The sequence below is a fragment of the Chinchilla lanigera genome, unplaced genomic scaffold, assembly GCF_000276665.1.
Source record: "Chinchilla lanigera isolate Chin_1 unplaced genomic scaffold, ChiLan1.0 scaffold00024, whole genome shotgun sequence".
Lineage (NCBI taxonomy): Eukaryota > Metazoa > Chordata > Mammalia > Rodentia > Chinchillidae > Chinchilla > Chinchilla lanigera.
The window spans coordinates 4,359,305-4,373,546 of NW_004955425.1; the positions used below are offsets into that span (position 1 = coordinate 4,359,305).

Sequence of the window (14,242 nt, forward strand, 5' to 3'; positions counted from 1 at the left end):
CGTATCAAAGAGCTAGATATTAAAACATGAAGACTAAATCCACTAAAAGACAAAATAAGTAACACCGTTGAAGACATAATTGTAGGAAAGGACCCTGAACAGAACCCCAATTGCATAAGAAATAATACCGGGAAAAATAAATGAGATCATATTAATAGAAAGCTTCTGCATAGCAAAGGTAACATCGAAGAGATAATCTATATAATGGGGAAATGTTTTAGAAAGCTACTCTCTGAACAAAGGACTAACATCTAGAATGTGTAAAGAAGGAAAGTTGCTAGTAAGGCAGCAGGTTACTCCAACCTGAACTCATAAGTTGTTTCAGATAAATATACAGGAATAGCCTGGGAAGGGATATTTCCTTGTTTTTTGTACTAACTAATTTTGTAGTTTACTGCATTCTGTTTGCTTCCAAGCTGAGGTTTTAAGATACTTTGGATTATGTCTGTCATGAATGTATAGATTATCATCCAACACAAGCCAGTTTTGAAAATGAAATGCAATTTTGACAATTAATTTAGGAAGACAGGCATGAACTGGACTATCCATTAATATAGTATATGACTGGTTATGTGCCATAGTGCCTAACTGAAACCTGTAGTGACAGTAGTGAAAGTAGTGAGTAGAATAGCACCACCTCTCCTGCCCTGCTCTCAGCAGAGCTTGACTTAAGCAGCCTTAAGTCTTGGCATGGCGATGAGTGGGAAGTTGGCACTCCCTCCACTCTGATCCCAACAATGTGAGACAGGAGAGAGCAGCATCAGTGAATTGGTTGAACATACTCTCTGCTACCACAGGTGGGCTTCAGTGATGTGAGAAGAGAGAGATAAAGATGAGAGGAACAGAGAAGGCTGTGCAAGGCCCCAGGAAAGGTCTCCTGTACATGGGACTGGGAGCAATCTCAGGCTGTCTCTGTCTGAGGGCACCTCAGCAACTGGGAGAATAAAGCAGAGGTAAACAGGGTAAGGAGATGTGGGAGGGCTGACAGAGACATACAGAAAGTTGCTGGCTAAAGCAAGGTCCCAGCCCCCACATCCAGAAGCCAAGATCAGCAGGCCACATAGCACTAATCCTACTGCAGACTTGGCAAGGTTACTCAGCTAAGATTTGGACTCTGACTTGGACACTACTACACAACTGAGGGTACCGGATGAATTTTATTGTTTGTTTGTCTTTTGGGTGTTTAGGTTTTTAAATTTTACTGTTTATTTTGTTTTACTCAGCTTTTTTTCTCTTTCCTTAATAGTCTTTCTTGATATTTTCATGTGACTGACTGAACATTATCTCTAGTCTTTCTGGTCCACTTCAATATTTTTTGTTTTCTCCTTCATTCTTTGTGTCCTGCATGTCTTCTTCTCCAGTTACTCAAAGCTTGGGTGATCATCTTTCATCCTTCAGCTTGCTTCTACTATATTTCTCTTCATTTATCCCTTTTTTTCCCCCTATTCATCTTAACCCCCAACCAAAAAACAAAACAGGGTAAAATCACTCCACTAAGGGAAACTCACAGCATACAAGTTCCTGGCTTATGCTGGCTTTGTTAAATAACTCTAGCTCTTGCTCCTAATGTTAAAGGAACCAAGCTAATAGCACAATTTGTCAATTGCTAGGTTGTGTTTGATGTTATTGCTATTGCTAATTGTACTACTTTAGCCAGGGTCTTGTATCTGTCATGATTCTCCCTTTTAAGACAACACTGTGATTGTCTGGAATCATAATCATCACCATAATTCAGTACCAAAGGACTGGGTTCTGAGCCAAATAGATAGCAAATTCTCATCTCTAATAAATTTGGAATATAGGATCTTGGGACTTAGAACACATCTCTGAGGAATACACATTTCCTAGTGAAGCCTTGATATTAGTGATAAAGCTACCTACCATAAGCAATTTATGAGCATAAACACAGAAAAAAAAATGAATGTAACAAGATGTAGAAGCAACCCAAGTCCACCAGCCCACCTAGGACATGTCTACAAGAAAAGGGAGATAGTGGAAATCAAAAGCCACCCACCTGAACATTCTGAAATGGTAGCAGAAAAACAAACAAACAAACAAACAAACAAAAAACCCAGATGTATTAGGCTATACAGAAAATACAAGGTAAAAAATGATTATGATTCTCTGATGGTCAAAATCATGGACTTGCTCAGTGAGTGTAGAACAAACTGATTAAAAAAATAGAAGAGCTCAGGAAAATTATGGAAATCATAAATGCCAAACATGAAAGAAATAGAATCCATGAAACAGACTGAAACAGATATCCAGGAGATTAAAAATGCCATTGAAAGTATATGCAACTGAATGAAACAAGGAGGATAGTATATCAGATCTAGAAGACAGGATTGCAGTCACTGAGCACAAAAAGAAAGATTTCCTAAAAATAGCAAAGGACTATGAAAAATCAACTTAACAGCTGCAAGATGATGCAAGAAAGAACAACACAAGATTAATCAGAGTCAATGAGACAGTAGGAGAAAGTGCATACAATATAAAAAAAATGTTCAAAGAAGTAATGGCAGATAAATTTCCAAGCATGGAAGAAAGTATTTGACATACAGTTAAGTGAGGCATATAGGTCATCAATTAGTCATGACCAAAATAAACCTACACCAAGGCATATAATAATCAAGATTCTAGAAATTCAACACAAAAGTAGAATATTAAAAGCTATTAGAGAAAAGAAACAAATATATAAAAGAATGCCCATCAGAATCACAGCAGACTTCTCAACACAAAACCTTGAGTCAGGCAGAACTTGGAATGAAATATTTCAAGTCCTGAAAGAAATCAACCTCCAACCCAGATTGATGTACACTGCAAAACTATCTTTCAAAATCAATGGAGAAATAAGACGCTTGCATGACAAAGAACAACTTAAGAAATTCATGATCATGAAACCAGCTTTCCAAAAGATTCTGAAGGATATTTTAGAAAGAAGTAAGGAAGACTATAATCCTCCCAAAAAAACCAATAGAAGGAATCCACCAGGTAAGACCAGCAATTAAGCAATTAATTGCAGAAAACAGCAATTAATCCACTAGGCAAGACCAGGGTTAAAACAGGGAACCAACAATAGGAAAATAAAATGACAAGGATAAGCCAATACATGTCAGTTATAACTATCAATGTAAATGGTCTCAATTCACCAATCAAAAGAAATAGACTGTCAGAATGGATAAATAAACAAGATCCAACAACACACTGCATACAAAAAACACACTAACTCAAAAATGAAATGCATAGACTGGAAGTTAAAGGATGGAAAACAATACTTCATAGAACAGGAACTCAGAAAAATGCAGGGGTAGCTATTCTATTTGCAGAAAAAGTGAACTTCATGCCAGACTAATCAAAAATGACAAAATCCTAGAGGAAGAGATAACAATCATAAATATACATACACTAAATGTGAGCACGTATAAATATATAAAACAAATATTAACTGATATGAAAAGTCAAATAAACACTAACAAACTTGTAATTACGTATCTCAATATACCACTATAACAAATGGACAGATCAACTAGACAAAAAACCAACACAGAAATGTCAGAACTAAACCTAATCTGTGAACAAATGGACTTAGTAGATATCTACTGAGTGTTCTGCCCCACAACATCTGACTAAACATTCTTCTCAGCTGCTCATGGGACATTCTCCAAAATAGACGGCATACTAGCTTGTGGAACATGCTTAAGTAAATGTAAAGGAATTGAAATTATCCCATGCATGTTGTAAGACCATAGGGCAGTGCAACTGGAAATCAATGGCAAAAAAACTACATAAACACATGAAAATTAAACAGCAATTTCCTGAACAACCAGTGGGTAACAGATGAAATTAAAGAAATGGACAGTTTCTACAATTAAATGGTAATACTGATATGGCGTATCAGAACTTATGAGATGCAATGAAAGCAGTCTTACAAGGGAAATTTATAGTGATGAACCCTCACATCAGGTAAACAGAGTGAGCTCAAATAAACAACCAGAAGATCACCAAAACCTACTTCAAGAACCTTTATTCTAACAAGAGGAAAAACAAAGAAGAAATGGACAGATTCTTAGATACATATAAATTACCAAAGCTGAATGAAGAGGTTATAAAAATTATAAATAATCCAGTATCAGTCACTAAATTGAAGATGTAATTGAAAACCAGCAACAAAAGCCAAGTCCTGATGGATACACTGCTGAATTCTACAAGAAATTTACAGATGATCTAATGACACTACTGAAACTCTTTAATGAAATTGAAAAGGAACCAATACTCCCAAACTCATTCCTCAAAGCAAGTATTGCCCTGATACCCAAACCAGAAAAGGGCCCAACCAAGAAAGAGAACTATAAGCCAATCTCTCTAATGAACATAGATGCAAAAATCCTCAATAAGATACTGAAAAATAGAATACAGAAAATCATCAAAAAGACTATACACCATGACCAAGTAGGATTCATTCCAGGGATCCAGGGATGTTTCAAGATATGTAAATCAATAAACGCAATACACTGTATCAAGAGAGCCAAAGACAAAAACATATGATCATCTCAATAGATGCAGAAAAAGCATTTGATAAATTAACACTCATTCATGATAAACACTGATAGAAATTTGGAATAAATGGTCTTTACCTCAGTCTGATAAAAGCCATCTATGACAAATCAACAGCCAACATTATACTAAATGATCAAAAACTGAGAGCTTTCACTCAAATTAAGAACAAGACAAGGATGTCAGCATTGGCTTTCTTGATATAGTGTATGTGAACTGAATTACTGCAAAACTTTATATGTGTTTAAAATCACTTAAGTATTTTAAATTATTCTTATAAGTATAAATTTTATTAAATCTAAAAGCAGCCCAAGTGTGTATGACATAAATTTAGCTACTGAATTGAGAAGTTTAACACTTCTCTACAAAATATGCACTACAGTTTGAAAGCTTACAAAAGAAGAATGTATAATGTCGCATTAATCCTTTTTTAATGCTTCATATTGAAATGATAATTTGGTTGTAATTTATTGCTACTAATTAAATTCACAAATCTCACAGAAGTAATCACTGCTGCTAATTAAAATATTATTTTGAACTCCAACATTGTACCTAGCACAACAGGTAATTAATCTTTAAGTCACTATAACATTTTTATCCATGATAGTCACCTTCTAAAATACTACTGTATGAGCCAGTCACTTACACTTCACTTTGTTTAGTGGAAAACTTTCATAATGCAATCAAAGATTAAAGTGGAACCACTAAAATTTGGGTAGCCAAAATTGTAAACAATGATTTTTAAAGATTATTACCCAGTTAACAAAAGTACTCAAACACATGGTGAAGGTGTGAAATATGCATATTGCTATTAACACTCATCTATAACTACCATATGATTTCCTAAAAGGTGACTTGAGAATGATAACTTATCTTTAGCTTCTGTCATTAACATGATTAGTTTGACTACAGGAACAAGATACAACATGAAAATATTATTCCACACCTCTCTGCTCTTGTCAATTTTAGGTGTCCAATGTATGTGTCCTCAAAGTAGTCATTGACTGTTTCTTTTAGCCAAGTTTGCTTAAGAGTTATAAGGAAACTAAAAAAAGAATATTATTCATTACATGCACATCCAGTTTTGTATTAAGCTTTCTCAATTGGATAGCATCTTCCTGACGATGTTCATTTCATTTTCAGATGTATCCACTTAAAATTATTCCTTAAATATATTATTTGAGTGGAGACAGTTTCTACTTTCCTGTAGTTTTCAATTGACTTTTATATAATGAAAATGTGCAATTCTTTTTCTCTGTCATTTTTCATGTTCCCTGAATCTTTCCTAGGCCAGAATTCTCTGTCATCTTTATCCAATCCAAATAATTTCAATTTAGTTTATCATCCTTTTCACTTCTCTTTGAAATACCTTCAGTTTCTGAATGATTGTTTTTGAAATTGAGGCTCACTGCTAGATGAGACTATCACCTTTCTTGTTCAGAGCATTATAATTCATTCATTATAGCTTAGGTTCATTTTAATCTTTGCAGTCTGTTATACTCTCAACTCATAATGAGCTCAGAGTTAACTAAAATCCTATACACTCTCTCCCTGGCTTTATAAAATTATGTTCTAAACATGAGGTTATGATTTAACATGCTCATCTAATTTTCTTTTGGCTAAATTTATTTCAAAAAGAGCCTACTGAAATCTTTTTAATTCTATCTTTTAATATTGGACTATTCATCTTGATTTTATGCCACTTACTATTTTAAATGCCATCAATGGTTATTCAAGTTATTAATGACACAGTTAAGTGAAGACACATAGAGCTGCATAGCCATTACTAGGTATTCTTTCCTGATTGGAATATTTTATATTATTACAATCACGTTATAGCATTAAAAACCATCCTGTGGGAAGGGATATTTATTACTGAACTCACCCAACTAAATTACCTCCTGATATGTTATGCTCAAATTCTTGTGTACCTTCTGGGCAGTAAACCTGCACAGTCTCTGAGAATTCTAACTTTGATTCTAGTTACCAGGGATACTGTACTGAATACGATAGTGTTTCTACCCTGTTGGTACTTAAATTCTGGCAATACAAAGAAAATAAATAAATAAATAGCCAAAAAAACCCCGCAAAAACCCAAGGTAACTTCTAAAAGTTAAAACAGGTTAATTGAATAGAGAGTCACTAGGAGGTTATTTTAGGTGAAGGATTAAAAAGGACATTTTTAAAGCAATTTTTAACTGACTTGAATAACTAGAATGTGACAGCCTTCCAAGAAATAAAGATAAGGAAAAAGTTAAAAGTGTCTAGGAAGAGTAAATATTAGAGCAAGGGATTTTCCCAATTAGTTCGCAATTTTAATTTTCTTAGATTACTTCATTACTTCAGTGGAGTGTCCACCACTCCAGAAGGACAAACTAGTGTCAGTAAACAACCATGGATGGAACAGCCTAAAGTTGTAGCTCTGCACTAAAATGTAACCTATTGTGGACTTCAAGCCACCAAGCCTACCTGTATTGTATGGCCATAAAGATCCCAAGTTCTAAATAACTAATTTAAAAGTTGAGCAGCCACACAGCTTTAAAAGAGCATACTGTTGATCATAAAGCAAAAGAATAAAAAAAGTGACAGATTAATGCAAATTTCAAACACAAGTCAAAAATTTTCCACTGCCATAGATGAGTGGGAAATGAGCACATGCTCAGGGAACAGAAAGTAATTGCGTTTAGCTTCCCCTCAGGATATATAGACTACCAAGACGTGAACGCAGGTTGGGAAAGTGCCACTGAATACTTTTTACACCAAGTTAATGGGGTGGAACTTAATTCTGTATGAAACTGTGAACTGTGAATGTTTTTTGATGACAATAGTGACTAATCTAGACTCTCAGTGTAGAACAGAGATTGGAAGTAAGGAAACCAATTAGAAAGCTAATGTAATTATTCAGGTAAGAACTAATGGTTGCTGGAGCTCAAGTAATCAATTAATTTTTTGGCAATTACTTTTCAAAATGTTAAATGTGAACAGTTGGCAAGAGCACAATAAAGAAAAAGTTTCCAGACACTTTAATACATTGCTGGCATAATTGGAATTTGGACTTTTTCTTTTTCTGTTGTAGAACTTGATGGGATTGAATTTAAGAGACAATAGAGAAATGGTCAAAAAGACCTGAGGACTTAGTTCTTACAGATGACAAAAGAGAAGATACAGAGGATGATTATGCAGTTTCAAGCCTGATTGTCCAACATGATCTATTAACAGAAAAGACAAAACAAGAAAACATGGAAAAAGATTAGGTGAGCTGATTTAAAGGTCCATGACCTGCCCTATCATTCACATGCTGTGAACTTTGGGCAAACTCCCTTAAATGTGGTGCTTGTAAATACCTGTAAAATGGTGGTGACAGAGCCCAATTAGAATAGATGAGCTCAAATGTCTTTTCTAGCTAGACAATTTTGAGTTTTACGGCATTCTATGACTGTGAATTGCATTATATAAGCTTTTAAATTCAGAGAAATACCTTAAACTACACTTAAGCACTTTGAAGTCAATGGTTTATTAACTTATTTTGTCTAGTAGGGTAGATTCTCTTCATAACTAAAAAAATGGTTACACATATAATTATAAAAACTTTTATAACACATTTTGAATTTGTAAAAAAAAAACAATACCTCTGAAGCAAAATAAAAGTATGTTTGTGCATTATCATCCACAAAATTTACCCATTATACTTTAATTAGTGACATACCAGTGCATACTTTGCTGTGTCTTTGCCAAATGTATTTGAATGAAGACAAGGTAAACATATTTATGGGACATTTTTTTCCCAAGACTTCTCTTTGATCTGTGCACATTTTCTTTGTGGCTTAGTCATTTAGTTATGTCTTTAAGATTTTATGTACTAAGGATAAACTTTCATTTTTTTATGTTATAAAAATTTCATTTATATTTTGCCTTGTGTACTCTGCAATGTAGGGAGTTGAAAAATCACTTCATACCCAATGTTTTTCTGTTTAATTCCATCTTTTTAGGCTTGAAGTGATTTTAAAAATTTTATGAATACATGTGTAGTTGAAGTGACTTAAAATACATGTGTTCACCTATATTTTCTTCTAGATTATTAGATATATGTAATATTGATCCATTAGCAATTTGACACGTGATAAATTTCTTCATGGGAGCATAAAGTAAAACTGATTTTTCAAAATACATTTCAACTGGCTTCCATTGTCAACTTTATTAGCTGATACAAGGTTTTTTTAGCTTTTTTTCAGGTAATAATTTATTTGTAAAATACTGTAACTGAGTACTTTTGAGTAATTCACTTTGCATTGCTTTTTGTTTCAATGAGAACTACGGCAGTGTTGGGTAACAGTACAGTGGCAATGGCATGAATCATCTTATTCACGTTCTATCCTTTAGACCCCAGGGAATGTGTGCGGACACAGAGCTTATTATTGGAGATGAGTGATCTACAGTTTTCCGGTACATCAATTATCTTTAATCCTCACAATTCTGGAAGGGGTGCTGATGGAGAAATTGATGTCAGGAAGGTTACGTAACTGACACAATCTCCCTGCTTGCAGTACTTTTTTTTTTATTACCCTAACAGTGGTTACTCAGGCCTTAGAGGCAAGCTTGCCTGGGCATGGCTGGCACATTTCCTGTCCTGTCCTCTTTCACATCTACAGTATTAGACACCTGCGTGGCGGCACACACCTGTAATCCCAGCACTCTGGGGGGATGAGGCATGAGGTTGCAGCCTGGGCGACTTAGTGAGAGCGTCTCTCAAATTAAATTTAAAATGCTGGGGATGTAGCTCAGGGCAAAGAATCTGGGTTCAGTCTCCAGCGCTGGGGGCGGGCGGAGTCACGGGCGCCAACTGGCAGTCCCGGTAGAGGTCAGGCCATGCCGCTGCTCGCTGCTCGGCCAGCCCTGCGCGAGGCAGCTGCTCTCGCTGTGCTCCACAGGACTCCGGGCACTTCTGGGAGGGGGCAGCCGGGTAGAAATGGGTTCCAACGGGCGGAAGCTGCAGTTCCCCGCGGCGCCAGCGGCCACGCTCCGCCCCCTGCCGGCCGCTCCGCAGGTCGCCTGTCCCGCCCCCTGCCGGCCGGCCGCGGGACCGCCCAGGGCACGGCCGCTGACCGCGCGTGAGGCGCCGGGCAGCTTAGCCGCGATCTCCAGGTCCCAAGCCCCAGGCTCCAGGCCCCAGGCCCCAGGCCGGCCGCTCCCCCGCCGAGGCGCGGCGCAGTCGGGGCACCCTCCCGCCATGAAGCGGGGGCTAATCGTGGGCGCCGGGTTGACAGGAAGCCTGTGCGCTGCGCTGCTGAGAAAAGAGGTGTCCGGTCCGCTCTACCTCGCTGTGTGGGACAAGGCTGGCGACTCGGGTAGGTTGTCGAGCAGCAAAAACCTACGAGGCCCGACCTTCCAGGACTCCTGGGGCCTGCACCCACGTCTGCGGGAGGCCCGACTTCTGCCCGCACGCGCGGCCCGACGACCTGCTCATGCGCAGTGCGCGCCTTGTCACGTGACTGGAGCCTTCCGCCGTGCTTGGCTGAGACCTGGCGGGGCCGGGACTGGCCCTGGAGGGGAGGAGTGAGCGGGAGGTGGTCTCTGTGGAGAGAATCCTGGGCCGGTGGCATTTAGGGGAGTTTGAGAAGCGAGAGCCCATCCTTGTCCCTAACAAAGGGATTTTTGCTGTTGGACCATCTATGTTATTGCGATTTTCAACAGATCTGAAAATCCCAGTGTGCACTTGGAAGAATTTCCGAAGGTTCCCCTTACAGAATTCTGTCATTCTTGTGAATCTCCACTGCGTGAAAGCTCCTGCGTTGATTCTTTCACTCTGGCACTCCGTGCATCATTTTCCTTATCCATTCGTTGAAACACATATGTGCACCAGTTACGGTGCGAGGCACTGCTGCTCTGCTCCTGAGTCTCTTCGTCCTCCCTCCCTAATTCCCTTGCTTTTTTCTTCACTGTGGTTGAGTTGTGTCTTTTTTTTTTTTTTTTTTTTTTTTTTTTTTTTTTTTTTGTTTTTCGGTTTTTCTCCGGTACCAGGAACCGAACTCACGACCTTGCGCTTGCCAGGCAAGCGCTTTTGCCGCTGAGCTAAATCCCCAGCCCCTTGAGTTGTGTCTTTTAACTACATCGTAACAATATTAGCTGACAGAGACTTCAATTTAAGACCGTTTCTTAATGTAATTGTGAAAAGAATTGCAACAAGAGGGAGGCGTGAATTGTATTAATTCCAAAAGGCTCATTCTAATGCCCTGACAATTACCTGTGAATTAATTTAAGGGGGAAGAATGACTACAGCCAGCAGTCCTCATAATCCGCACTGCACAGCTGATTTGGGTGCTCAGTACGTGACCTGCACTCCTCATTATGCTAAAAAACACCAAACGTAAGTTAGTTCCAGGGTCAGAATCAATCTTGGAAATTGTACAGTGTAAAAGGACATAATTTTTTAAACACAGTTTGAAACTTTGTGTCTTTTATTGAAATTATGATATTATTATGGTCGATAGTAGTAGCCCCAATAGGTTAACCCGAGTAAAGTAGAGAACTATAATACCTACCCCTCAGAATTGTCAGGAAGATTAGGTGAGAATGTGTATGAAACAAATAGAAGACGCAATAAATTTTAATTACTGGTAGTGTTGAGAAGAGGACACATAATTGCGATGGAAGTCAGTCTTAACCAAGTTCAAAATTGGTGTGCTAAATAATATTTCTGTTTTCTTTGACTTACATTTTGAGTCATATGGAAAAATAGGCCTTTGGCTAATGTCAACAGATGATTGATTCTCAAAACATTTCTATTATTCCCCTGTTTTATTTCACACAAAATATACATTAACCGTATGAAGTTTTCTAGTCATGATTTGGAATTATCTCTAAGAGTTCTTAGAAGAGAATAGAATGTTCTAGCGCTAATCATTGTAGGCACTTACATAAACATTTATTATTGTATTTATACATGTAAACTATGCATTCATATTATTGTATTTACATATATTAATTTATTTCAGTTTTTATGATGAACTGTTAGCTCATGGCATTTTGAAGCCTCTGGCCTCTCCTATTGAAGGAATGATGGTGAAAGAAGGAGACCATAACTTTGTGGCCCCTCAAGGAATTTCTTCAGTTGTTAAGCACTACTTGAAACAGTCAGGTGAGAACTGAATTTTCTCTGCTTTCTTTCAAAATAACACTTAAAAATAAAAGTTATACATGTAACTAAACATTAGTATCATATAAAACATTTCAAAAGGTATATATTCTCTTGTTTTCCACTCAGAAGCTAGTCTTTCTTCCTCCAGAGTAATCACTGCCAAATTTCTAGAGTGTGTTTCCAGAAAAACGTTTATAAGTTTATCTATTGAGCTCTTTGGCTGCCTTTGTTTACTATGAATATATATTTATATTTATTTCTTTAAAATATATCAGAAGAGTTTATTTTACAGAAAATAATACTTATTTTTAGTTATGAGTTTGAGTCTTTCTTTTTTGAGTTTGAGTCTTTTGTTAACCAGTTCTCTGTATTTATTTTTCTGTGAATGTCTTGTCCATTTTCTTTGTCCATTTTCCTCTGTTACTTATGTTTCAGGAGTATTTTGAAAATGGGCCTTTTAAAACAACTAAATGGAACTATTTCTGGCTGATAGATGATTTGTCTTTTAAAATAGAATGCATACTTGTTTCATATCCTGGGTCTATTTTTTTTTGCATACATAAAGTCCATATGCTTTTTTTAAATGGCTGTCAAGTAATATATGGTATATGTGTATAGCTGTTTATGTGACTTGTTAAATATTTAGTGTGGTAAAGCTATTTGGGTGTGGAAGACTATTTTGATTTTTGTTTATACAATCATTGCTCCATGTCAATCTTAATATATTTTTGTGAGCACATCTGTAGGATCAAATATCACAATAGCTATGTCATGTAGTATGTACATTTTTAAAATTTAGTTAGGTTGTGCTACATATTACTTTTAAAGAAAATCTCATCACAAGTGAATGAGAATGTCTCTTTACTTTATTTGGATGTTAGGAAAATTTATAAGTTTTGCCAGTGTCATAGGTTAAAGATGATTATTTTCTTAGTTATGAGTTTGAGGCTTTTGTTAACCAGTTCTCTGTATTTATATTTCTGTGAATGTCTTGTCCATTATCTTTGTCCATTTTCCTTTGTCACTTATGTTTTAGGAGTATTTTGAAAATGGGCCTTTTAAAACAACTAAATAGAACTATTTCTAGCTGATAGATGATTTGTCTTTTAAAACAGAATAAGAGTTCTTGACAAATCATAATTCAGTTAATTATCCAACTCAACATCATTGAGAGAAGGTGTAGGCTGAGAATTTGTTCTGTTTCAGAAGCTATTTCTAGAATAATTGCTATTTTGGTCTTCCTCATCAAATGTTACTTATTTAGGAACCTAAGAAGCCCTATTACTGGGCGTCAGAGAGTTCAGTGAGATTAAGTACACAATATCAGAATAAATACCATACTGGGTTAGACCATTTCTCCATTCAAGATTTAGTCTATGATGGTTTATTAGAATTCTCAAGAAAAACCAGACCAATAGGATATATTGTTAGTTTTCCAAATCCATGCATTCTGTATTCATGGATGCAACCAAGTGCAGATAAAAATATACTGAAAAAAATTCCAGAAAGTTTCAGAAGCAGAAAGTGAATTTTCTGTGTACTGAATACTGTGCTGTATCCATGAGAATAAAGTTATATGTAGGCAACTCTGTTGTAGCCTTTCGCATTTTACAGATCCTTAGTCTCTCTCTAGCACTCTTTGTTTAAGCATTGTTTGCCTCATCTCTCATCTGTGTACTACATAGTTAGGCCTGTGGTGGTTACATGTGTAGTGAATATGTATAGACATTTTTCTTGGGATTTTTCCGTAGACAGTACAGCTTAACAACTGCTTATGTAGCATTTACTTTGTGGGATGTTTCTCTAAACAATATACTTTAACAACTATTTATGTAACATTTACTTTGTATTAGATATTATAAATAATATAGAGATGATAAAAGTATACAAGAAGATATGTATAGGTTATATGAAAATTCTATATTTTATATAAGGGGCTTGATCATCCATGGATTTTAGTATGAGGGGAGTATTCTAGAATGAATCCTTAGCACATTCTAAGGGATGACTGCATAGAGAGATGAATAGATACAGATGTATACATAGAAAGATTGCTTGATCATAAAACATTGATATACATGGTTACAAAGACTGGCAAGTCCCAATATCTGAAGGGTGAATTGTCAAACCTAACTGGAGTCAGGAGAGCTGATGATGTATGATAGTTCCAGCATGAAGGCTGGCAGGCTCTAAACCCAAGAGCCGATGTTTTAGGTCTAGTCTGAAGGCAGGAAAAATGTCTTTGACCCAGTTCAAAGTTGTCAGGCTGGAAATTCTCCTTGTTCTTTTTTCTTTCTTTCTTTCTTTCTTTCTTTCTTTCTTTCTTTCTTTCTTTCTTTCTTCCTTTCTCTATCTTTTCTTTTTTTCTTTCTTCCTTCCTTCCTTCCTTCCTTCCTCCTTCCTTGCTTCCTCCCTTACTCTTTCCTCCCTCCTTCCTTCCTTCCTTCCTTCCTTCCTTCCTTCCTTCCTTCCTTCCTTCTTTCCCTCCCTTCCTCCCTCCCTCTTTCCTGTCTTCCTTTCCTTTCCTTTCCTTTCCTTTCCTTTCCTTTCCTT

General features: G+C 36.7%; 2 protein-coding genes across 11 annotated transcripts in view; one reads left to right on the top strand and one right to left on the bottom strand.

Annotated features, from left to right (window-relative positions):
- Lipj (lipase, family member J) overlaps positions 1-9,273 on the bottom strand; it is a 30,860-nt gene extending 21,587 nt beyond the window's left edge. For 5 of the 7 annotated variants that reach the window (XM_013514898.1, XM_013514900.1, XM_013514899.1 and 2 more), the window contains exon 1: positions 6,440-6,515. The gene's annotated coding sequence lies outside the window, so the exon portion shown is untranslated. Of the gene's footprint in view, positions 1-6,439; positions 6,516-9,231 lie in introns of those variants that run through there. The other 2 variants (XM_013514896.1, XM_005385874.1) reach the window with 2 other exon arrangements.
- A 42-nt stretch (positions 9,274-9,315) lies between these two features.
- Rnls (renalase, FAD-dependent amine oxidase) overlaps positions 9,316-14,242 on the top strand; it is a 299,328-nt gene continuing 294,401 nt past the window's right edge. Inside the window, exons 1-3 of one of the 4 annotated variants that reach the window (XM_005385880.2) lie at positions 9,316-9,899; positions 10,813-10,918; positions 11,547-11,689. In XM_005385880.2, the coding sequence (XP_005385937.1) occupies positions 9,521-9,899; positions 10,813-10,918; positions 11,547-11,689 (628 nt within the window). In that variant the 5' untranslated portion in view covers positions 9,316-9,520. The remainder of the gene's footprint in view (positions 9,900-10,812; positions 10,919-11,546; positions 11,690-14,242) is intronic. The other 3 variants (XM_013514895.1, XM_005385879.2, XM_005385881.2) reach the window with 3 other exon arrangements.